The sequence below is a fragment of the Meles meles genome, chromosome 14 (assembly GCF_922984935.1).
Source record: "Meles meles chromosome 14, mMelMel3.1 paternal haplotype, whole genome shotgun sequence".
Lineage (NCBI taxonomy): Eukaryota > Metazoa > Chordata > Mammalia > Carnivora > Mustelidae > Meles > Meles meles.
In genome coordinates this window covers 24966654-24993747 of record NC_060079.1, presented here as the reverse complement: position 1 = coordinate 24993747, position 27094 = coordinate 24966654, and the positions used below count along the sequence as shown (strand labels likewise).

The window sequence follows — 27094 nt, the reverse complement described above, 5'->3', positions numbered from 1 at the left end:
GTTAGGCTTTCACCAAATTCATTTGTAATTCTGCATTCTTTTCAGTAAGACCACATGGAAATGATTCTCAACTAGGATGTTTCTTGTTCTGTATCCTTTTTTTAGGTGAATTGTCAAACCGGCCATGTATTTTGGAAAGGGTGAGGTTGGAGCTTCTTGTTTTCGTGGAAAGACCTATTGCAGCCAACTTCTAGGATCTGAGAGATGGAGTAGTACACTCGGGAACATTTTTGTCCCGGCCATGTCTGAGTTCCAGCAGTTCTAAGAGGTGAGCCAAAAGGAACAGACCACCCCATCCCCAACACGATTTGGTAGGAAATAGCATCATGGTCTTTGCTATGAAGGAAGTTAACAGAGAAAGGAAAAGGAGCTCAGCTCATAGCTGATACTTAAATTCCTATCAGACACATCTCTGGAAAAGCCAGGATCACAGAGACAAAGGTCTCCAGAACCTAGTATCTTAGGACCAGACTACTGACTTGAATGTACCTCTTGCACTTTGCAAGTGAAGAAACGGATCCAGATGGGTTTGCCCAAAGTCCCTGGTGGCAACTAAGCCAGAATGAAGACCCAGGTTTCTTGGCCTCCATCCATCACTTTCCCACCACACCATCCTGCTTGTCCACAGCACAAAAAAACATGAAATGGTATCTCATTCAATTCCTTGAAATTACCAGCAAGCTAATGAAAATAATCTGGCAAAGACATTTTTAGCAGTGTGTTCCACATTTTTTGCACCTTATGGAAGGTCCTTTTTTGGAGGAAAAAAAAAACAACTATTAATACACAACTGTGAAAAAAAACCCTCTAGGACTCATTACTTTTTCTAAACAAAATATTGTATTTGGCAAGTGAACAATTCAGTTCATACTTTGGTGGTGGAAACACAGGGTAGACGGTAGGCCCAGTTCATACACACACAAGTAAACAAGCGGTCAGCTATTTTTAAATGCACCTACTCTGTCCAGTGATTAGAGGATCCAAATTCTGAGGACAGAAGTAGGTTATTTCTATTTGACCACCCACCGAACATGTCCATAATACTGCATTTTTGAACAAAATTAAATGAAGCTTGTTCTCATCTAGGAGGATATATTAAAATTCCATGGGAGCCGAAGGACATGACACACAGCGTTCTACAGCTCCCTGGGTCAGAGTGGTCTTGAGAGGGTCTGTCATTTCTGCCGTGTAGACATCTTCGGTGCCACAATTTGTGTTTCTTCTGAATTGCGTTTATTTTGTATGAAATAATTCTGACATAGAGCGGAGTAGAACAAAACATATCAGACTCATGTTCCCACTATGTGCTCTATCAAAATCTAAAATTTTTGCCATAGTTGCCTTCAGATTTTTTAAAAAGATTTTATTTATTTATTTGACAGACAGAGATCACAAGTAGGCAGAGAGGCAGGCAGAGAGAGAGGAGGAAGCAGGCTCCCTGCTGAGCAGAGAGCCCGATGCACCTCAGGCAAAGGCAGAGGCTTAACCCACTGAGCCACCCAGGCGCCCCTCGCCTTCAGATTTTTTAATAAAATAAAACACTACAGATATAATTGGAGGCTGTTGTCACCTCTTCAGGATACCATCCTCCTCCCTACCCTTCCCTGCTGAGGTGACTGCTGTCCTGAATTTGGTATTTACCAACCCCATACAGGTTATTAGACTATAACTGCATGAGTCTAAATCCATATATAGTGCTGTTTTGAATGTTTTCAAACTTTAAATAAATAGCATCTTTTTTTTTTTAAGATTTTATTTATTCATTTGACAGACAGAGTCACAAGTAGGCAGAGAGGCAGGCAGAGAGAGAGGCGGAAACAGGCTTCCCGCTGAGCAGAGAACCTGATGCGGGGCTCGATCCCGAGACCCTGGGATCATGACCTGAGCTGAAGGCAGAGGCTTTAACCCACTGAGCCACCCAGGTGCCCCAATAACATCTTTTTAATGTTTGTTTTTTCCACTCGATATTTGGGATTTACCCACATTGATCTATATAACTCGATTAATTTTAACGCATTACTACATGCTACTGTACGAATATAACACAATTTATTTTCCCCATCTCCTTTGATGACCATTTGTGGGTTTTTTTTCTCATTTTACACTATTCTAAACAATGTTGTGATAAACATTTTTGTACACGATTCCTTGTGCACATGTAGAAGCGTGTCTCTAAAAAATTGCTGAGGGGGCACTTGCGTGGTTCAGTCAATTAAGTGTCTGACTCTTGATCTCAGTTCAGGTCTTAATCTCAGGGTCATGAGTTCCAGCCCTGCGGTTGGGCTCCATGCTGGGTGTGGAGCCTACTTAAAAAAAAATTGCTGAGGGATGAGATTTCAGGATTGAAGTTCTTTATTCAGTTCTTTATTTTACTAAATTACTCTTCAGTTCTTTATTTTACTAAATTAGTCTTCAAAGTGGCTGTACCAACTTACAGTATATAGACAGCCTCCACTGCCCTCCAACCTTACCAATATTTGATTTGTCAGACTTAAACATTTTACCATTACAAAGAATGTAAAATGATGCCTCATTGATATTTCAATGACAACTGCCAGTATTACTTAGTAAGATGATCATCTTCCCCTATTTATTGTTCAGTTTCCCTCATCTGTAAATGACCAACTTGCCTCCTTTGCTCACTTTTCTATTGAATTCTTTCTCTAAATGATTTGTCAGTTATATGTATCACATTCTATCCTGTCTTTTCACTTTGCTTATTCTGTCTTTTTGAACAGAAGTTCTAAATTTGATGTAGTTAACTAAATACTTCCTATTATGTTTTGTGGCCACAGCTAATCTTAGGCCATTGTTCTACCACACAAATTTTAGAATCAGCTTATCAAGGGCCAGGAGAAGTCCTGTTGGGATTTTGAACATCACTGAATGGAATTTATAAGTTAGTTTGGTATTTGAATTGCTCTAGTGACTCTCTGGACAATACAGACCTGGTAGCTGAAAGATGGACTAAAAAAAATTTTTTTATTAACCTCTCAAAGCAACAACTATATACCTTATAAACTGCCATGTCTCTCCCATTTACAGATTTATAAATTCAATCACTGAATAGGCATTATAAATACCACCTAAAAGCTTGGAATTCTCCTCTTAATTCTATTCCAGATATCTATCCTAAGAAAATAATCCTAAATATGGGGGGGAAAAAAAACCTAGCTGGATACAGAAAATGCTCATTGTAGCATTCTTCTCAGTAGGAAAAAAAAAATGGAAATAACCTAAATATATATATATATATATAAAAGAAATGTTTAAGTAAACTAGAGTAAACAAACCCAATGATGAACTGTGCCAGCAAAACTCCTGGCTCTAAAACCCATACATAACAATAATGGATTAGTATTCACTTCTGGCAAAGCATTAAGTGATAAAATTAAGATATCAATTTTGTGTACCATGTGAATACAGCTCCAGAAGAAACTGGTGTTATGGGGAGCTACTTTCCATTCAAGCAAAATGCACTTAAAAAATATTTCTAAACAAGTATAAAAGTGAGCAGTACCCCAGTATTTTTTCAGTGCTTCATTTAAGGCTCAAAGAAACACTTAAGGCAGAAGGCAAAGCATTCAAATTCCAATACTCGGGATTTGGATTCTGGCTCTATCGCTGATTATTTTAGTAACTTTTGGGAAACAGTATCCACCTATTTTCTCAGTGGAAAAAAATGAAAATATTTAGAGATAGGGATTAGAAACAAATGGGCATTCATTAAAATAACTCTAAAATTTCGTCCAAGTCATGCAAAATGGAAAGACTGCCTATTTCATTTTCTCTCAAGTATAAAGGAGAGTAAACAGCAGGGAGTTTGCCATTGGAAAGTGAAAAAACAAATGCCCAGGTTATTTCTGCGGCACTTTACCTTAAAGACATGGAAGGCTTCAAACTGAATGTTGGGACTTTTATCTCGAAGGAGGTTCATCATCAGTTTGAGGTTCTCTGGCTTGCTGATGTACTTTGTCATAATGGCAAAGTTGTGTCGGTCCAGGATCAGCTCACCTAGAAGCTACAAAAACAAAAAACAAGAAACAAAGAAACAAAAGAAAAACAAAATCAGAGATATAATCTATCTGAGAGTCATCTGATTCAAAATATATCGCACTTCTCCCTGAAAAACAAACAATAAATGTGGTTAGGAATGTTGGTGTGAAAAAAAGTGAAGAGTCCTTAAGGCATCTTAACATTTAGCACAGGCATGAAAGGAGTAGTTATTATTAAGTTATTTTAAGCTTTTCACACAGTTTTGCTAAAGTTAGTGATTAATGCATTTCTGAATCTTTTTTTTTAAAGCCAGTCGTTGCTGCAGGTTAAAAAAGCTCTCTTTGCAGTTCTCACCCAGAGCTAGCCAGAAACGAATTTATTATTTTCATCACTCACTTTAATCTTGCTTCCCAGCACTGCATTGCTTCTTAGGCATTATGGTAGAATAAGAAAGGATAACAAAATTGATTCTACAGTTATACCTCCCTTCCCTGAATAAATGTACTCTAGTAGCTCACTGGGGAAAATAGGTTATGGCAAATGAGTCTTACCTTCCCCTTAACTTTTGTTACAAAACAAGCCAGATAGCTTGGGGGGGGGCATTAACCCTGAATCCATATTAAGCAACTTTTTAAAAAAGAGTGAAACAAAACATTTTCTGGTGACAAATTAATAGCTCCCTCCAAATGCAGCATTATTCCATGTTATGAGCTGAATGTCTGTGCCTCCCTAAAATCTCATGCTGAAATCCTAACCCCAAATGTGAAGGTATTGGGAGGTTAGGACCTCTGGGAAGGTAGGATCGCAGGAATGGGACAGGTGTTCTTATCAAAGAGACCCAGAGAGCTCTCTTACTGCCGGCACCTTGATCTTGGATTGCATAGCCTCCAAAACTAAGAAAAATAAATGTTGCTTAAGCCTCCCAGTCTGTGGCATTTTTGTTATAGCAGCATAAACAGACTAAGACAATTAAAAACAAAATAAAAATACCCAAGAATAGTCTTCAAATAGCAGCACAGTTGACCATTCTTTACTCATAAACTTTTATTCTCATACAGGGGTAGCAATTCCTAAAACTTCAGGAACCAGGCAGCTGAAATGTACCCTTCACAAAGTTTTATATATGATCTACTTATTTTCAAATTCTCCTATTCACCAGACCTTTTCTGGATGCCTCATGGTACTGATGCTTACAGAAATCCTGGATGGGCGAAGAAAGCACATGGAACTATGGGCTGTCTGTCTATCACAATACAGTCCAGCAACAGAACCCCAGAGGTATGTATGTAGTGGTGTGTGTGTGTGTGTGTATTTGTGAGTGTGTCTGGCTGCCAGTAAACAACCACCTTGCCTGTGATGCATCTTTTGTCTATTTAACAAATAAGAACTACATACCTTAAGGTTAGGTTAGCGCACAAAAATAATGGTTCTTAAATATAAGACATAATGACCACTGTTGGATGTTAGCTGGTTAGTCTCAAACACGGGAGAGTTGTCATGTAAACTATTCATCTTCATTTTCCTTAATCTCTCTGCAGCATCTAAAGCTAACTGAGCACTCTTCTGGAAACTTCTTTGCTCTTGGTTTCAAGGCCACTGCATTCTTCTGGTTTCTTATCTCTTGCAGCTTGTTCCTTTGTTCCTGTGTTACTGTTCTTCCTTTTGCTCTACACATGCAGGAGTTTTCCAAGTGGTATACGTGAATCTCTGATCTTTCTTCTCTCTCAAGTCTCATCTATGCCCATGGCTTCAACTGTAACATCTAGGGAGATGTCTCCCAAACCTACATTTGGAGTCTCAGTTTCTTTCCTGAGGTCTATACCAACACTCCTAACTGCCTGTCTGGTGGCCCAGTGGACCACTTTGCTGGCCAGCCACACTCAGCATCTCTGAAACCAGTTCCTTTCCCTCTTTGTTAATGACGCCATGGCCAGCCAGGCTCCTCGGGAAGAGCTGAAATCTTCCTTGGCTCCTTCTTTCCCTTGCATCAAATCTACATCTAAGGTCTGCCAATTTTCTGTTTGTAAATGTCTCCAACATTCTTCTTTCTGCTTTTATTGCCAATACCCTCTTTGAAGCCCTCATTACCTCTCGCCAGCTCCTGGGCAAGCACGTTGAATGGTCCATTCTTCAGGCTAGACCGAACCCAATCCCTCCTGCTTGTTGTGCCAAACGCACCTTCCTGAATCTCAGCCCTATTCACGTTACTAATTTCACCAAGAGAGAGCACGAATAAACAAATGAGTCCCTGGATGCCTACGGATTCAGGGGAGAAAATTAAACTCCTTAAGATGGCATTCAAAGGCCTCTATGCTCTGGAGTTGCTTCTGCTTCCTTTCCTTGGAGCCCCACTTACTCCTCGTTGTTCTGCCTCCGTGGCCTCACTCTCCTTGACCCCAGTGTTTCCCCCAGCTTTATTTAGACATAATTGACATAGACATAATTTGAAGAACACGTCATGATGATTTGAAATATATTTACATCGTGAAACATTGACCATGATCAGGTTAATTAACACATCCATCCCCTCACAGCTGCCCTTTGGTTTGGTGTGTGATGAGAGTGCCTAAGATCTTCTCTCGGGAAATTTCAAGCACTCAGCACAGTACTATTCACTGTAGTCACCAGGCTATACATCGGATCCTCAGGACGTAGTCTTCTCATAACTGAAAGTGTGAACCCACTGATCAACACCTCCCATCCCCCTGCCTCCCAGCCCCTGCGAACCACCATTCTACCCCTGCTCTGTGCTCTGTTTCTCCCCAGCTGTACTCACTCTGCCTTACAGTACAGACTTACTCGCCTCTTTGGAACATAAGCTCCGTGTGGACACATATGAACTCTTGTTTGTGTTTGTCCCCTTTACAGCTTAACTGTTGGGGAAATAAAGTCCACAAAATGCAGAGAAGAAAGAAAGCAGTTTGATGATTGAATAAGCATATCCACAACACATTATAGGTAATCCATGCAAAAGACATTAGGAAGACGGATAAAACTCCACCTGATTTATATGGCCAAGCAGCTATGATCCCCTACATACGTGTCTTCTCAAGATGAAAGGTAAACCATTCCCTGTCGGAGGGCTTGACAGTGCCTTTCGCTATGCACCCTTCACAGTTCCCTCTGAACCCACCCGGCCACTAAGGAAGCTACTTGTTTTAGCTAATTGCCTTTATTCAGGTAATGAAGAAAATCATAAAACTCTTTATGTCTCTGACAAGCAAATGGTTACACCTCAGAGAGAAGCACCAAAGTTAATTTCCCCAATGACATCGGGGACACAGGCGTGCGACCTTCCTACATGTTTACATGTTAGCAGGATGGCTCCCAGACTCTCAAAAAAAGACATAGCCACTTTTGGTTGTAAAGCTGACAGGATTTATATATGTGTCTATGTATGTAATTTGTACCCACTGAAGATTTACATGGGCATTTATATAGCTATGCTTCATTGCAGATATAGATCTGTATATCTACCTACAGATTCTATATTGATATAAAGATATTTTTATATAAAACATAAAAATCAAATATAATACATATCACATGTATACAAATACATATACATATAGTACACACATATACATATCAAAAGGTCTTTCAACAATACATTGCATTAAAAAATTTACCCTTAAAATTTGTGCAAACACACACACTCAAGAATTTGCTGAAGTGACATTGATAAGTTAAATTCAGATTAAGTCACTTTAATTTTTATTACAAAGGGATGCCTACATGTAAGTTTTATCCAATCTGTCCTTTGCTAATATAATTTTACTACTTTTCTAAAACAATCAATTGTGTTAAATAATTTGACCAACACTGACTCTTTTAGCCATTAAATGTTAATCTATTTTAATTAATACTGACAATGACCAAATGCTGCATTTCATCTTAATACAAAACATTTAACATGATAAAACAGAAAAAAATTGTTTTTTGTTCTCTATATTAGATTTTATAGGCTTCAATATTACAGAGTAAAGCCAAGCACAGCAAGTAGAAATAATGAGTTTTTTTTTAAACTTAGTGTTTCAATGAAATTGACCAGAGCCAGAAACAACCCCCAAAATTCTACCAAGTTTCTTTTGATTTACAATCTTTCTTGCTAGTAATTAAATGGCTCTGAAGATAGTAAGAAGTAAATTCCTAAGCTCTGTGAGGAGAAGGAATTTCTCTGTTAATCATTTTTTATTGACACCAGGAATCTAAGCATCCCAAGGTAGTTCAGGAAAATTTAGAATATGATTACCAAAAGACAGCTGGAAGCAAGGGGAGTCAGAAAATAGCCTAGCTTGAAGACAGCTTATCACTTACAGAATACTGTAAGTATGCTCTTAAAAGAATCTAAACTCTCTTATTTTCTAAAATGATGAAACATCTATGTATAAAATATTATAGAATTCGGAGATATAAACATGGCTGGGTCAAAACAGAACATATTGCTACCACAGACCTAATTCTCAAAAGGAAAAACCAAGAGTGCACCAGCAGAGCTCTCCAAAACAACATTTTTCTATTAAGGACAGTAGTACACAGCTCTCTCCTTGAATACAGGGAAATAAGACCATTTTAGTGATGTCTCTGCCTATAATCTAGCATTCAAAAAAGCCAAACCTTTAGTACCCATTTTAACAATTTCTGCATTCTTAGATATGCTTCTTCTGTCTTTTACTAGTTTCCTTCGGTGTCCAACCAGTGCTCGGTTTTACCACACTGCAAATAAAGTATTTGTGAGACATGCCACCCCAAAAGATTTTAGGCAATAGTAGCAGCCAACATAGTATGTCTGGGTGGATTAGTAAAGAACAGGAAAGAGGCCTTCTGAGTGGGCTGGGGCATCCGTACATAAGGAGGAAGCACAGTCAAGTGGAAAAGGAAGCGTTTCAGTACGCCACGTGGACTCGGTTTTTCCTTGCCTGTGCTGCTGGGTACAGTGCAGAGGTGTCTGGCCACAGAGCCAAGCGGAAAGGGGGCTGGGAAGGGGAGAGCCAGGTGGCAGCAGATAGCAGTGAGGAAGGAACCTTCTAACTGCCCTTTGCTACCCACTGAATTTCGATTCCATATTGTACCAATCACACACGTGCTGAATTAACAGGCTTCTATTTTCAAGTGCAAATGCATCCTGCCAGGGAGCTGATGACACCTTGAGAGCAGAATGAGTGCAATGGGCACATGAGTAGGAAGGGATGACAACGTAACATGAAGGAAGAAGTGGGAAGAAGGCCCAGAAGGGAGATGGTTAGAGGAACACCTGTTAGCTTTATAACTTCACCTAAGGCCCTAGAGACAGTCAATCAACAGAAAAATTTCTATCACCAACTCCTGTCACTGTTGAAAATGGTATAAGGATAAATTCTAAAGTCTCTGACTCTCAGCTTTCTTGATCCCACTTTAGTTCCATAGCCTTAAATCATACCAATGCTGCTCCTTTGGTTCAGGACCTTATAGATTCCCACTAAAAAGAGGGAGGATTTAGAAAACGTATGAGAGATCTCAGAGCACTGTCAGGTCTGTTTACTGTTCTGTTTCTCCTTCCCTCCGAGGGCAATGATGTCCTATAATACAGACCAGCTCCCCTATTTTGGCTGTGCTGTAAAGACCTTCACAAATAAGGAATTCTGTTCTTCAGGTATGCAGCTGTGGCAGCAGGATGCAGCCTCATCTTCAAATGCTCTTAACAAGCTTTCTGGACCTGGGAGAGCATGGCATGATGTCATTGCCTTTGTCTGAAGCTTGATCTCCTCAATCCAGGCTCCAGCAGCAAGAGCAGTGAACCCAAGGTATGTTTTCTTTTCTTTTCTTTTTTTTTTTTTTTAAGATTTTATTTATTGTTTTTGACAGAGAGAGAGGGAGAGATCACAAGTAGGCAGAGAGGCAGGCAGAGAGAGAGGGGGAAGCAGGCTCCCCGCCGAGCAGAAAGCCCTATGCGGGCCTCAATCCCAGGACCCCGGGATCATGACCCGAGCCGAAGGCAGAAGCTTAACCCACTGAACCACCCAGGTGACCCCCAAGGTATGTTTTCTACGTGGATCACCTTGTATGGGTTTCCACGCAAGGGGGAACTCAATAAAGAGTGCTGAATGACTGGCTGAAATTAGCATGCTGACCCGCCCCACCCAACAGTGGGTAATGATGGAACAGCAAGGGCACAAATTCAGGGGAAGGCGGGTCATGGCTAAGGCAAAATCAGGGGTAAAGTGAATTGATAAAAATGTCACACAAAATGCACTTTATCACTTCAGTTAAAAGTGTATTCAATATTTAGAACCAAACACATTGTTCTATGAATGTCATTATCCAACATGTAAAACTAATGTGTGATGTTTAAGATTTTTTATTTACTTATTTGACAGACAAGTAGGCAGAGAGGCAGGTAGAGACAGAGAGGAGGAAGCAGGCTCCCCACTGAGCAGAGAGCCCGATGCGGGGCTCCATCCCAGGACCCTGGGATTATGACCTGAGCTGAGGTCATAATCAGAGGCTTTAACCCACTGAGCCACCCAGGCGCCCCTATGGGGATGTTTAGTAAGCCCCAAAATTATATAAAGTGCTTGACAAAGCCAGTCAATTAATACCTGCCAAGAACATTCTTTGGAATATCTGAGTGGGATCTGAAGGGTAAAGATGCAGCTCTAACAGACGTCCCACTCCCACTGGAGCAGTCCTACTTCCCCTTGACCAAATGCCTGCTTCCAGGTACTTTTTTAGAAAATTAATTTATTTAGTTGAGGCCAGGCTTGGAAGGTAGGGGAGGGGAAGAAGGAGAGGGAGAGAGAGTCCCAAGCAGACTCTGCACTGAGTGTGGAGCCCTATGTGGGGCTTGATCTCAGGACCCTCAGGTCACAACCTGAGCCAAAACCAAGAGTGGGACGTTCAACTGACTGTGCCACAGAGGCGCCCCCAGGAGGGAAGGCTACTCACTGACTATGTGGCCCTACTTGGCTGGGCTGTCTGGGCTGAGGGAGAGTGAACTTCCACAGGCATTTCATAGGTGATATAATCTCCAACAGCAAATGCCACTTGTTTATCCACGAACACCCCATCACCCGTCATCACCTCTGTCCTTGTATCTTCCTTAATTGTTATAAAAATCACCTGAAGAGTATATATTTATCTTTTTATTTATGTATTGTCTGTTCTCCTCTAACAGAATGTAAGGTTCATTGGGGTATCACTTCATTTTGTTCTTGGCTGTCACTGTAATGTTGGGAATGGGAGCACATAAATATTTGTTGACCAAATGGAAAGCCCTATTACTCTCCTCACCACCCCCAATAATTGATCCAACTAAGCTATTTGCAGATAATTGAGAATTGGCTTTATTTTCTTTTCCAGCTGGTGATACCATCTTCTAACCTCTTTCCAAAGTCTGTTTCAGTATAATATTAGCATTTTTTTAAAAAGCAGTATGATCAAGTACCCAAATTTATTAAAGATTATTAAAGATTATTCTTTTAACTCTAAGTTAATAGTCACTTTAAGAGGGACTATTTTCAAATTTCAGAATCTTTGCTGGAAATACAATTTGAAAATGTCATGTTAAATGGTGGAGGTGTTAAAGATGACTTACAGTAAAACACTAACAAGAATGCTCAGAATATGGAACCCAGCAGTGCAAAGTGGTAAAATTAAAAAAACAAAAACAAAAACAAAAAAACTTTAGGGCACCTGGGTGGCTCAGTTGGCTGAGCAACTGCCTTCAGCTCAGGTCATGATCCCGGACTTCCGGGATTGAGTCCCACATCAGGCTCCCAGCTCCCTGGGGAGTCTGCTTCTCCCTCTAACCTTCTCCTCTCTCATGCTCTCTCTTACTCATTCTCCCTTAAATAAATAAATAAAATCTTTAAAAAAAAAAAACTTTAAAAAATTTGTTACGAATCTGGGGGTAAGTGCTTCTCAGATGGAGGTAAGCCCCATTACATAACTTTTTCTTCTCCCCTTCTCTGTAAAATAGCCTACAAAGTCTAATTTAGAGAGAGATGTCTAAGAGAAATAGGGTCATTTTTCCTGTTTCAGATACACTGAAAGAGAACTATAGGAAAACCTTCCTGATTCTTCCTTGTAAATGGTAATTCAGATCTTAATTTCAAGCTAAGAGTGATTTCTTTTCATCTCCAGAAAATACGCCCTAGGAGAGAACTGTGGTTGTATTTAAATTACCTTAAGCTTGATTTTCTTTTGGAGCTGCAATATACTAAATTCTACTTTATCATGTACCTATTGTTTATACTCTTATTTCCAAAAAGTCTTTGAGTCAGGGCATTTGCGTTTTGCTACAAAGTATAGTCATAACATGAAACATGTTTTCCAAGTTACAAAAAAAAGGGACACCTTCATTTTTCTTTATGTACTTGTCCACTCAGAGCCATCATTTACCAGTAAGATATCAACTGATAACTTAAAGAAATTTCATATTACCTTTATAGATTGTCTCTTAGTCACATAATTCTCAGACTGAAGCAATTTCTCATAGTCTTCAAAAATCTAATGAAAAGAAAATAAATATTAGAGCATAAAACCAGCAGCGGTTTCTCTGCATTAAGGTTGCTTGCTCTCTTGCTTCAAAAGTAAATCCCCCACCCGTCAGACCAGGGCAGCCCAACAGCTGTGCTTTGCATCTGTCTCTGTGCTTAATAACCTTATGCCGATCACACTGCCCACAGGGAGCTTTCCCCCATTTCACCATCCTCATTTACACATAAAGACACTGGGGGGTAGGAGGGTCAAATGATACAACAGATGTACTTGTCCACTTAATTTTAGTTTTGCAAATTAAAAAGTGAGAAGAAAAATGGAGTATTTGAGTCCTCTCAATACATTCTTTTGAATAAAACATCTATTAACTCATCTATTAAATGGGTAACAAAGTAACACATTTCATGCCATTTTAGAGAAGTTGGTAGCGGTAGCTATTAGCACATGAATAATTTAGGAGAAAATTAAACACACTTAGGGCTTCACATGATAACCCATGAAGAATCAAACTGTCAAGTTCATAGTGTGGACAGAGGAACAGGGCAACTTCTGCCACCTCCAGCTGCTTTCTCTGGAGGACTTCCACTCTCACCAAAAGCTGGGGGACGCTGGGGTTCGGGGCCCCTGTTTCCCACTGCAGCTGTCAACCATTGCCCAGGTCCTTCATTTTCACACAGAGTGCCAGACGCTGGGGAAGCTAAGCGTGGACTTCCTACCAGGCAAGGACATGCCTCAGAGACCACGGAGGTAGGAGGAGCAAGCCCAACGGAGAACTGAAGGTAGGAGAGTTCAGGGGCTGAGGAGGGTGGAAACCACTCCTGGTCCTCAGAGGGCGGAGTGTGAGATGTGTGTGTACGGGTGTGATGAGGGCAAGACGTGCCCACAGGAGACGATTGCCGACAGGGAATTAAGAATGTGAAAAGTAATAACAAAACCATATAGCTCACATTAAAGTCATCATAATTATACTCTTTTATAGGAAGGACTTACTATTTATTCTGTCAGGATTTTGTGGTAAGTTTTAAAAAATTTTAGTTCCAGTATAGTTAATGTACAGTGTTATATTCGTTTCCGGTGTATAATGTAGTGATTCAACAGTTCCACACATCACGTGGTGCTCATAATGACCAGTGCGCGCACTCTTTAAGCCCCATCCCGTTTCCCACATCCCCCCACCTACCTCCCCTCTGGTAACCATCAGTGTGTTCTGTATAGTTAAGAGTCTGTTTCTTGGTTTCTCTCTTTCTCTCTTCTTTTTCCTTTGCTCATTTGTTTCTTAAATTCCACAGGAGTGCAACCATATGTAACCAGAAACTTCAAATACGTGTATAAGGTATAACTGACTCCCCAGGATGCCAGTTTCATTATTTTAGAGTCATATGTCATGTGCTCCCATTTCATAGTTTACTTTTTAAAGAAATATGAAACTCAGTATGAAATGTCTGAGGGAGCATGAGTTCTCAGAGCTGGTGTTCAGGTCAGTGCAGCAGGCTCAGTGTCTGTGTAGCTACCAAATTACACAAGACGTGACTATAGGTACAAAGACAAAATTTGGTTAAGTAAGGAATCAAAGAGAATGAGTTTACAGTCTTCCATATTGTTGTGTACTATTTCTTGAAGGCAAAGCATTCCTGCACAAAATATTACATCACTCATTCCGTAGAAGAGATTAGTAGTTGATGCCGCGAGTCTCGTCATAAACTATCTGAGCTCTCTTATTTTCACTTATTATCAATGGACATCAAATGAGGCTTCAACATTCCATCTAGCTCTACAGTTTCTGATCAGGTTTCTGCCTCTCAGGGAGCTCAAGAACCAGCCAGGAAGGTACAGACACACCATAATACGATGTGGAAAACGGAGGCAGCAGGGCTAGGGAGGGAGTACTCGTGCATGAATGTGAATGGGTGGGATTAAGGAAAGCCTTTTAGAAGAGTCATGTTTCAGCAGAATCTCAAAAGGATGGGTTGGATTCGCCATTTGAGAAGGGAGTTGGAAGACAGAAATATTTTGGCATTTCTACAAGTAAAACTAATTATCAAGCAAGTAAAATGATTTCTTTTAGTGAGGGTGGAGTGCTCTTTTATGGATACCCACTGCCCCTTGAGGGCATTGTGGATGCTCTTAAATCAGGGTCAAAGTAAGCAGGTGCCAGTCATTTTCTGGAGCTCAAGATACAACAACAGAAACAGGTATGAAAAATGAGAAAGCCCCGATCTCCTGCCTTTCTCAGTTTTCCACAAAGTTTCCTGATGACCAGGTAAATGGACAAGTTGGGTGCCGGGAGACTATGGTTCATGTCTGTTGTAAATCATAAACAGGAGCAAGTGTCCATAGATCTAAGGCGGGGAGGGAGGGGGGAGAAAATGAAGTAAAATGTCAAAAAGGACTTCTACTTACAGTGTCATAATTTTGTTCTAAGAAGTCTGCGACCAACACTTTATGTCTGGTTAGTAAGTCCTAGAAAAAGAACAGTTAAGTGCAATATAATTACTATAGCCAATAGATTTTATAAATCTGGCTTTGCTAAGAATGTTATAAGTCCATTCATTTGAAACATATAATTGCTGAAGAAAATTTTCTTTACATCCACAAAATTATTTCCATTCTTAGTTTAAGATGTGAAATGCAAGTCTGTTTCATGTCAACAACAACAAAGGGTTTTAATTCATATCATTGTTAAATTTATGATGGGAATAATTTAACTAGTGAAACAAACAGCACCTAAAAGATGGGGTTTAACAGTATATTTCTTCAAGCCATGACCATATTGTGATCACGATCTAATAAATATCCAAGTAAAGTCTATGATGAGCTGTTTGAAATGTCGTTAATAACTTATTATTTTAAAAGAGTGCCTAATGGCTTAAAACCGTATCTCACAAGTTAAAAGATTTTCCGGAATCTCAACCTTTAGTTGTTTTACTTAACCACGTTTAAAACAGAGGTGCCTAGGACACTGGGAAGCACAGAAATGACGCTTAACTGGGCCATCGCAGGCGCCTCCTGCTCAGGGGTTAATGGACTGTGTGGTGATGTGTGGTGACTAAGTCATACAACACACTCATTCAAAGCTAAAGACAAGTAGACTGATCTTCTTACAGGCATAACTCTCAGAAAACTGAACAAAAGCATAAAGGAACATTGGACTGTCTTCAGCTCACACCTAAATTATATTCTTAATTCACCTTAATGTTGAAAGAAAATAAGCCTCACCTAATCCCTTTTATAAGCTTAGAGGCTAAATACCCTGTCTAGATAGAATGTAGAATTTAATTAAAAGCATAACAAGAATTTTAAAGTTTTCCAAAATAAGTTCTTACGCTTTAATACACATTTAATTAAAACTTCTTAAAAGCATATAGAAGATCCCAACATAAATTCACAGAGATCAAGAAGGAGCAGCAAGGGCAAAACTTACCTATTTCTATTTAAATAAGTAAAATATTTAATGCATTTTTGTGCTATTAATTTTCAAGTTCCAGAACAACGAGACTGGCTATTGATATCATTTTATTACTTATCACCACATGTTGATTGAGCACTGCGTCTATTAGTAGAAACCCGTACTTTTTCTTTTCCCAGTAGAACATTCAGCATTCTCTTGGAACTGGAACTTTGTTGTTTTTTTTTTAATATTTTATTTATTTGACAGACAGAAATCACAAGCAGGCAGAGAGGCAGGCAGAGAGAGAGGAGGAAGCAGGCTCCCTGCGGAGCAGAGAGCCCGATGCGGGGCTTGATCCCAGGACCCTGAGATCATGACCTGAGCCAAAGGCAGAGGCTTTAACCTACTGAGCCACCCAGGCACCCCGGAACTGGAACTTTAAAATGGGAAAACCCTCTAGAGGGATTCATTCCTGTTCTCTCTGAGGTCAAAATTCAAACTAGTTCCTCTATCACGGGACCCCCAAAAGAGCAAGGTAGTTCCATGGCATTCTCTGGGGTCCCTAGTTTTCAGACACCCCCTTCCCTAATGTCCTGAGCAGGATCAGTGATTTTTCTGAGCTGACCCCGGTTAGAAAGGGTTTCTTTCTATGGACTGCAGCAGACCTGGATCCACCTGTTGTAATAGTCAGCAGGCTTGACTGTGGGGACGGTGCCCTCTCACAGCCCCGGGCCCGCACACAGTGGTGGTGGCAGCAGACGGAGCACTGTGCAGATGAGTGCTGCCCGTCGAGGTTTCCATTCACTATCTGTTAGTGTTACTCCAGAGAAAGAGGAATTGGGAGGAAGTCCTGTTAGTAACAGCTCCTTCAAATTCCAAAGGAAAAAAACTGGAAATAACTTATATATCCAATAATAGAAAAATAAAATATGATGGGGTAGAATTCCTCCAGCATGTGTACATGGTGGGTACAGCCAATAAATGATTCTCTCTCTCTCTCTCTCTGTTACACACACACCCACCCACACCCACCCACCCCCCACACACATACTCTCACACTTGTGTGTATATATTCCTAGCTACACCCTCAAATTTTTGCATGTAGTAAATGCATGTGCAAAACTGGAGGAATTGACCATATATATACATATACCCACGCATATATACACGTAATACAAAGACAAATATAATTGCTGCATCATTATAGATCACGTGACAGTGGGGGAAAAAAGCAGCTAAAATCCTACCCAAAAAGGAAAAAGCAGAAAGTTGCAAAGAGACATAAAGTTCAGATTTTAAATAATTTAAAATTTTAAATTATTTGGAACAGTGTACGCTTTCATCCTACCTCCTCACAATTCTCTTTTGACAAGACTAAGTTTTGCATAGTCTATGCATCATGCTAAAAAAAAAAATCTGATATTGCTGTGGAGGGACTTCTGCACACGTTGGGAGACACAGGGTGGAGTGACAGAAACACACTCAATGGCAGGAACGTGACAGTAGATGGGCCAAGCAGCAGCTGCTGTTCTTGGAGGATTTACTATGTGTCAGGGAACATGCAGAGCTCTTTACACACGTTATTTCTCATCTTCACAACTCTGCAAGGCAGGGATTCTTTTCTTCATCTCACAGGTGAGGTAAATGAAACTCCAAGGTTAACTCCTTGCTCAAGGACATACAGCCAGTCAGGTGGCAGAGAGAGGTGGAATTCAAACCTCTTCTATCATGTCATGGAAGGAGGCATGAAAGAAATGCTGATTGTTAGGAATGTTTTCTGGGAAAGGACAATTTGTAGACAATACTGTGACAAAAAATATAAACGATGTTAAATTGTTTATTCATTGTTTATTAATGAGTAAACTGGGCAACAGCCATCTTGGAGCTCAAAACAAAAAAGGCAAGTCTAAGAGGTTAAAAACAAAAGACAAAACCAAAAGAAAATCACACTAAAACCAAGCCAGCCAGACAACCAAACCCCCCTGAAGCCATCTACTTAAAAAGAAACAGTGACTTATGGTCACTGTTCTATTATATTAACCACAGAATTTTGGAAAAATATAAATTGACATTTCCAATATTGTTAGCATGCTGGAAAACTTTTTAAAGCTTTGTTTATTTGGGAGGGGAGAGAGGAAAACAATAATAAATTAGACTCCCTGCTAAGCAAGAAGCCCAATACAAGAATTTAAGGATCCTGAGGTCATGACCTGAGCTGAAATCTAGAGTTGGATGCTTAACAGACTGAGCCACCCAGGGGACCCCCCAACTTTTTTTTTTTTTTTAAGCATACTAGAAAACTTTTTATGGTTACTTAGATTTTCAGAGACTTAAGTTTGAAGGAAAATATGCTGAGGTATAGCTTAAAACATCAATTTATTTTTGATATTTAATATTGTGCTGCAAATTAAATTGGGTTGAACATATGATAGCAAGACATTATTATCAAGCACAGTTTATTTTATTAAATGTTGAAAAATCTTTGGGGGAAATTTTGAAAAATACATATTCGTTTCAGAGTTTGTTGTTTATAATTATTTGTGAAGCTTTACTTACAGTCTTTTAGTAAAAGAACTAACTCTGTTTCCATGACAGCAGAGTCATCTGACCGAAAAGGGGAGAAAAAGGGGACTACACTGTCTATTAACAGAAATCATCTCCTTAGCTGTTTAGGCACAGACAGTTCGCTAGAAAGAAACGGAATCATGTTTTGTGTTAAGTGTTAGTCTTCAGGTTTGACGCGTCAAGGCCTCTCTCACCGTGTGCGCTCGATAGACTTTGGGGGCTTCATCAGTGGCCACTGTGCAACCTCTGCTTTGCGGGGGGAGACTGAGTGGACAGTGGAACGGAGCAGGCTCTCGAGTTACACAGCACTCTGAGCACACATCCAGGCCTGTAGCCCTTGCTCCCCCTCCCTCCGCCCTCCAGGAAACGGCTCCTTAACGCTGTCCCCAGACTTTTCCTCCCTCTCTTTTCTTCCTTCCCCTCACTCTTTGCTGTTCTCTCTAGTTTTCTTCTTCTCTTCTTACATCTTTGTCTTCTAGATCCCCTTCTTTCTTCTCCTTCTTTCCCTTGCCCTTTGCCTTCTACCCCAGAGAGATAGGGTCTTCCTCTGCTCGGTCTGTCGGGGGGAATCTAGGACTGGGGGGAGACATGTGGAAAACACCAGCAGGCTGGTGACCCCTCTCCCTTCAAACCCAGATTCTAGATTGGTCCTGTACTTATTTCAGGCTTGGCTGAGGCCTTTAGGGAATGATGGCACTCTGGCTCCTTTCTTCTCCTGTCTCAGGCAGTTCAGCCCTGGTTCCAAACTAGCACACACCCCTGCCCCCATTTATTAAAACAAAAGTGCCACAGCAAATTGTCCCTCCCAAACAGGATTCTCTCTGACAGGAGTTCTTATCAATTCAGTTTTCCTCATTTCAGGACATTTCACAGATATCGTGGAAATGTCATGATGGACTGTGCCACAGGCGGAAGGGGCCCAGGCTTGCCTACCCCTTCATGAGGCTATCTTTAGGGGGGGTCCACTCACCAGTGCTCCCTCTTCTTGGTCACAGCAAGCTCCTCTCACTGCCCTGCTGCAGTCCCCCCTCCATCCCTTCCCTTTGCTGAGGTCCCCCTACCTCCTGCTCCCCTCCAGTCCCTATTGTTTCTTGTCTCTGCTCCCTGGTGCTCTCTCACACTTCCTGCCACCATGTGAACATATGCATCTTTTAATGGATTCAGGGCACCTTCTTAGAACAGGCTGAGTAAGTCCCTACTCTACAGATAATACATAGTTTTCAATATAACAAACTACAGCATTCACTTTTCTTGACTTCTGGAGAGCTGTTAAAAGGAACTATTTATCATTCCAGTTATAGGCAAATTTCAAGTCATTTACATAAAGTTGTAAGATTAAAGTATTTACTAATACTGGTATATGGACTATGTCAGTATCATTAAATTATTTAAGATAATATATAAAAAATAAAAGTCATATATGGATTATAATTAGGTAACAATATTTATATCCTAAATAAGTAGAAGTAAATTTGGAATGATATAAATGGAGCAAGTAAATTGCTGAAATGCTTTTAAAGAAATGAATCTGAGTATATACATTTAAACAAGTCTTGTCCACTTTGTAATTGACTTTTTTGTCAATAATGCTGTTACATCATCAGCTTAAAATATTTTCAGAAATCCTCTTCTAAAATTGTCTTCAGTCCAATGTGGTATACACTGAAGAAAATCAGACTCTATTTTAGTCATTTTAAAATTTATTTTTATTATCATTCCCATTATTTCCCATTATTATTACCAAGACCAAAAACAGTCCTAGCTATCATGACCACCCATTTTATCCAGTTAACCTGAACGTCAAACAGCTTTGTGTTGTTTCCAGAACTTTCATCTGCCCTCAGAAAGATTTGCCACTACTGGAAAATGAACATGCCATGGACAGTAATACTAGTTTCAAAATATATTAAATAATGGCAGGATCATAAGAATAAGTAAATGATTTTCTAAGACAGAAATCTTTAAGGTGACATCATTCATTGGATGTCTAAGTTCTAGTATTTAGTTTGCAAATTAGATACATTATTTTCCAATATGCTTTCTGAACATCTTTTGAATGGTCAAACTCGGAAACAGAAAGGAAAATGGGGCTGGGGGGCTGAGGGGAAGGGAGAAATGAAGCACCGGTGTTTAACAGGTACCAGTGCACAACAGTGTGAATATACTTCACACTACTGAACTGTACACTGAAAAATGGTTACCATGGTAATTTTATGTTATATATATTCTCAGTGGGTTGAGCCGCTGCCTTCAGCTCAGGTCATGATCTCAGGGTCCTGGGATCGAGTCCCGCATCGGGCTCCCTGCTCGGCGGGGAGCCTGCTTCCCTCTCTCTCTCTCTGACTGCCTCTCTATCTACTTGTGATCTCTCTCTATCAAATAAATAAATAAAAAAAAAAAAAATCTTAAAAAAAACTAAGATTAAATTCCTATTTAGTAACAGAGTAGATAATAAGTTTATAAGAACACAGGTGATTATGAAGAAAACACAATTCATTTATGAGTAATTTGCTTCACTGAGTGGGAATTTACAATTACACTGATAAAGTACGGTGATATCCTTCATAGGCAAAGATGTCATTCTCCAGCTCCCTTCACTACTACCCAGTCCCTTCCCCTGCTGGTAAACACTGTTCCTGCTTCCCTGATAACCTTCTAGAGGTATTGAGTACAGATACAACTTAAGTGGCAGCTTATACCCTTTGTTTTTAACATAAGTGAAAGCATGCTTTGCAGAGAATATTACGTGTCCCTTTTTTCCCATATATTGCAATTCATTCTGCATGAGTTTGTGACAAGTATTTTGAGTTGTTTTTTCCACAGCGTGATAGACTGGCCTAATAGAATGCATGACCGATGCTTTACATTTTGCATCATAAATCACAGTTGGTTATGCTCAGGCCTAAGGACTAGCCTTTCCTGCTTCTTTAAAATGAAACTGCCTCCTCAGAGGCCAACTGACTTTAACTAAATGCTGAAACTAAATGACCTAGCTGATTGAGAAAAAAAAAAAAATTACCTTAAAAGTAGCAAAGGCATCAGAAGCAATATCGAATGTTGACAACTCCACATACTTAAAGAAGTCTCGGAACTGATTAGAAAAGAGGATGATTTTGGCAAGTGGTTCGTGTCGAATACATTCTCTCAGCATAATCCCACAACGTAAGGCAATCTGTGGGGCTTCATATCTAAAGCATAAACAAGACAGAAATGCAGAACACTGTTATCCTATTAACAAAATAATATTAATGGTACCAAAAGAACCATTTCAATACTGCTGTTAAAGGAAACATAGATATACCATTTGTCACAGTTCATTCAAACACCATTCATTCAATACCCACTGAATATCTATGATGTGCCTGGCACTACTCCAAATGCTGGGGATATAATAGTAAGCACAACAGTCCACTGCCTTCCTAAAGTTCTTATTTTTTAGTGGGAATACTATTTAGTGGGGTAAGAGACAGATTATAAACAATGAAAAGAAATTTCATATTCTGAGAAGTGCTATGAAACTGAAGACATTAAAATATTTATAATACAGAGTGTAACTACTTAATTTACTTGCATTTAGACTGAGTGGTCAGGGAAGGAGCAAAGCATTCCAGGCAAAGGGAACTAACCACAAAGGCTCCAAGGCAAGAGCCAGCTTGGTGAGTTAGAGAAGAGTAAGGCCAGTGTGGCTGGAATGTAGGGGAAGAACAGTGGACGGTATGAAATGAAGCAAGAGTGGAGAAGGACAGGGACCAGATCACATACCGCTCCATAGGCTAAGCTAAGGAGTTTGGTTTTTTGGGTTTTTTTTTAAAGATTTTTTTTTTTTATTTGACAGACAGAGATCACAAGTAGGCAGAGAGGCAGGCAGAGAGAAGGGGAAGCAGACTCCCCACTAAGCAGAGAGCCCGACGTGGGGCTCGATCCCAGGACCCTGAGATCATAACCTGAGCTGAAGGCAGAGGCTTAACCCACTGAGCCACCCAGGCGCCCCAGGAGTTTCATTTTAAAGTGAAAGGAAGTCTTTGGAGAGTTTAAAAAATTAACATGGCCTGACATAATGCTTTAAAAAGATCACTCTGGGGGCACCTGGGTGGCTCAGTGGATTAAGCCGCTGCCTTCGGCTCAGGTCATGATCTCAGGGTCCTGGGATCGAGCCCCGCATCGGGCTCTCTACTCCGCAGGGAGCCTGCTTCCTCCTCTCTCTCTGCCTGCCTCTCTGCCTACTTGTGATCTCTCTCTCTGTCAAATAAATAAAATAAAATCTAAAAAAAAAAAAAAAGATCAGTCTGGGCATCTGTGGATAATCTATTATAAAACATGGGAAAAAATGGGGACACCTGGGTGGCTCAGTTGATTAAGTATCTGACATGATTTGGGCTCAGATCTCAGCATCATGAGATTGAGCCCTACATGGGGCTCCATGCTGGGCATGGAGCCTGCTTAAGAGTCTCTCTCTCTCCATCTACGTCTGCCCCTCCCACCTCCTCATGCACTGGCTCTTTAAAAAAAAAAAGAAGGAAAAATGAGCTGGAAAGTTAGAGTGGGAACAGGGGGACTGGGTAGGAGGAGGAGCAGCAGCCCAGCTAGAGATGATGGTGGCCTGGACTGAGATGGTAGTAGTACATGACAGGACTGTGGGCAGATCCTGCGTATTGCTTGGAGGAACGATGTAGCTGGGGTTGGGTGGGGAACAAATCTGGGGTGAGGGAAATTGAGGACTCAAGAACGACTCCCACATTTTGGGCCTGAATAATTAGGTAGATGGTGGTACCAATTTTTAAGATGAATAAAACTGGTAGATGAGCATATCAGTGAAGAAATTAAGTTTGTTTCTGACCATGTTAACTCTGAGATGCCCGATATCTAAGTAGGGATGTCTCCTTGGCAGTAGAATATATCTATCTAGGGTTCAGGAAGAAGATAAGGATAGATATTACATGCACCTATATGCAGTTTGTATGTAATAGATGACCAGTAATAAATAGCTGTGTATTGAATGACCCCCTGAAATCATGAATTACAGCTTGCACCAAAAATTGCCCTAGAAAAACACAATGTTTATTGTAGGAAGCAATTCAGGACTGGCACGTTAGATCTGTTCCCTTCCTAATCTAATAACAATGCTCCAAGTGTCAAATTCAACATTGAAATAAATCTAGTTTGAGTTACATTCCAGTGTATGATAAGGTTTCAAGAAAATGAACAAAAAAAAAAAAAGAAAATGAACAAAACTTAGCTCAAGTAAAACAAGCTCAATATTAAAATGATGCATGCAGTTGTCCATTGTGTGGTAAATAGTAGAATAGAACAAAAGAAGGTATGATGGTAAAAGACTGAGAAGTGCGCGCATAGGATAAAAAAAATCTTATTTCATTTCAATTAAATACAATATTAATTTTTATGGTTCTAATACAAGGCCCACTGGAAAAAAACTCAATTATTTCAATTCTTGAAAAAGCGCTTTCCTATAATGTTGGAAATAGAAGAAAAATGATATCCGGGGCGCCTGGGTGGCTCAGTGGTTTAAGCTGCTGCCTTCAGCTCAGGTCATGATCTCAGAGTCCTGGGATCGAGTCCCACATCGGGCTCTCTGCTCAGCAGGGAGCCTGCTTCCCTCTCACTCTCTCTGTCTGCCTCTCTGCCTACTTATGATCTCTCTCTGTCAAATAAATAAATAAAATCTTTAAAACAAAAAAAAAATGATATCCATAAAGTGCCTATATAATCTTTCAGATTTACCATGACTTTTCCAGGTTAGAAAAATTTCAGCCAAAAAATGTTTAAAAGCAAAAATGACCACTGAACAGATGAGAACTGAAATGAACAAATAAGAAAATTGAATAGATGAAAATCAAAACAAAACCACGCTTACACAAAACTTCGAGATATAACTCACCAAATATAAGTGGTAACATTTTGTTAAGCAATAAAAAATAATGCAGTATTCTTTAAAAGACAACATCTATATGACATTTGATTTAAGAATAAAATCTCTCTCCTACAACCTAGGAAACTGGCTACTTTGCAAAGTCAAATCCACAAATACAGTGGGGGAAACGGTAAACAAGGATATTTGAGAGGATTCACTAAACTAGGGTAGTATTTATCATTTTTGTTCTGTTTTATGCTGAATACTATCTATAACTCCTTTGAGTATTCCCTGAATAACTCATATTAACATTAAATGCTAATATATTCAGATAGGCATGATTATTTGCAGAATATTTAAAAATACCTATTATAGTGTTAATAATTTCTCTTACCAGAAGAACCTGTAAATCAGCCTGCTGGTACACATGGAAGAGTTATAGATGGGAAAATATTAAAATGTTATAAAGAGGGGTGTATTTTCTAAAGTGTGAAGGAGAAAAACATTGCTGTTTATTGGTAGAGTACTTTAGAGAATATGAAATAAAGACTGTTGACCTAAAGAAAGAACCCAAGACCATTAAGATCTAGACTTATTAGTGAGATATTTATGGACTTTTATAATTTGACCCTAAATTTTTAATTTCATTTCTCATGCCATTCCATACATCTTTAGGGTATGCCATTCTCTCAGTCTAGAATGTCCTTCTCCTTACACCTCTACCTCTAAAATTCCCTCTCATCTTTCAAGGCTTCATTGCTGGGGATAGGTTTTACTTGTTACCATCTTGCTCTCTTGTTACCTTCTCCTTTCCTCCTCTGCTCCCATCTCCATATGGTTTATCTTACTTGTTATGTTCCCCTATCCCCACCTCAGTCTTAAGTGTGCTTAGCATAATGTTTTGCACGAAGTAGGCACATAGTGAAATTAATGATTTTCTTCTTCTTCTCCTTCTTCTTTAGAGAGAGAGTGTGTGTGTGCACAAGTGGGTGGGGGGGAGGGAAAGGAAGAGAATCTTAAGCAGGCTCAATGTCAATTATGGAGCCCTATGTGGGGCTCAGCCTCACAACCCTGAGATCATGACCTGAGCTGAAATCAAGAGCCAGACGCTTAGCCAGCTGAGCCACCGAGGTGCCCTTGAAGTCAATGAATTTCAAATTCTGACTGAAATTCTTAAGAGTAGAACTCTAATGAAACTCAGACTCTGGCTTAAACAAGAAGCTCTATGATCTCAAGCCAACATTCTTCTCATTTCTTGATTTAATTTCCAAACTGAGACTATCTATAAAAAGTTTATACTTCAAACTTTTGTGTATAATTAGTTCACTTTTTCCTTTCATTTGGTAAAGTTTTTTGGAACCATCTGTGATATACTATTTATTCTTGAGGATGAAAAAAATATTTGAAAAAATATTCCTCTGGGTCAGAACACTTATTGCATCCCATTAGTTTGTGCTTAAGAGTAGAAATGTCATTCTCTGAGATGACAGCTTCTTAAAGGTAGGAATATATTGAAATATATAGAGAAATTCTTAGTTTTCGTCAGTACCTTTTAAGTGATCTATAATTTACATATATCATTTCAACCTTACTACCCTCTAAGATATTGGTTTCTAATAGTTTACTGTTCCACAAATTAAGCCTATCTTAAGTTTCAAATCCTAGTAGCAGTAATATCCTTATACTTGGTATAGAATAAATATCTCATCTATTCTAGTCCACTTATGACAGTTTCCCAAGGGCAGGGACCACAATGAATCACTCTACCTCCACAATGACTAATTTACATCAGGTTGCCAATAAAGACAAATCCAATAAATGTTGAATCATTATTTTATAGAATTGAATTATATCTTCCTTTTTGATTTGTAGTTTGGATCATATAGTCTGGCCTCCAATTAACTATGTTAGTATGGAGAAGGCACACTACTATATATGCATGTTTATTCAAGTAATCACAGCATATAAGATCCCTTTTGAATTTAATAAAAGCTAAAATATAAGAGCAATTTTCTCCTCTAGCAGTGAGCTACAGTAAACATACAAAAAAAATGGTCAGAACATCTTGTGAAAGAATATCTCAAGTTAAGAAAATGTATAAGGGGGAAAAATGACTTGTGTTGTTGCTGGGAGCAAACGATGTCAGGCATTAGTTAGAAAAGTTCTATAAAATGTCACTTAACAAACACTTGTCCTCCTCAATATAGATAAGAAGTTTTGATTTTAATCTAGATATATTATTTTATATCTTACTTTATAAATAAGGAGGTAACTGTCCATTAAAGAGGCTTAGAAGCAGTAATAATCCAATGTCAATGAGAGGCCCTAGCATCCAGATTATAGTCTCTAAGAACCATTCCTCACTAAAAAGAACAAGAGTCCTGGGTAGAAATGGCTGATTCCAAGTCTGTGTTAGGAAATATACAAAATGGGCCTGGTATATCTTGTGCCAAAAAGCAAGGAATCTCACTTGCTAATGTGAGTAATATCAAAAGGTCATGAGGCAACTTGGAGGATAGACAACTGGGCATCAGCAAGAAAAATAAAACATATGGAAAAAAATTAAACCCACAAGTTCATAATGATAATAAAAGGATGGGGGAGAAGAGAGAGCAAAGAAACCCAGATGCCAATGGAAGTTCCTGGAGTAACAACTTATTTCTCTCTAAATTGATAATGGAAGCAAAAGAATTGGGCATTTATTCTACCTATCTGGTATGAAATGTATTTTAAAATAGTTAAATTGTTGTGGGAGATGATGGAAAGGTATTCTCTATAAAACTACATTAGTCAATAAA

General features: G+C 39.5%; 1 protein-coding gene across 6 annotated transcripts in view; it reads right to left on the bottom strand.

Annotated features, from left to right (window-relative positions):
* CAB39L (calcium binding protein 39 like) overlaps positions 1 to 27094 on the bottom strand; it is a 116311-nt gene that overhangs the window by 8767 nt on the left and 80450 nt on the right. For all 6 annotated transcript variants that reach the window (XM_045978447.1, XM_045978452.1, XM_045978449.1 and 3 more), the window contains 4 exons: positions 21447 to 21615; positions 14875 to 14934; positions 12418 to 12483; positions 3878 to 4021 (listed from right to left, as the gene is read on the bottom strand). In XM_045978447.1, the coding sequence (XP_045834403.1) occupies positions 3878 to 4021; positions 12418 to 12483; positions 14875 to 14934; positions 21447 to 21615 (439 nt within the window). The remainder of the gene's footprint in view (positions 1 to 3877; positions 4022 to 12417; positions 12484 to 14874; positions 14935 to 21446; positions 21616 to 27094) is intronic.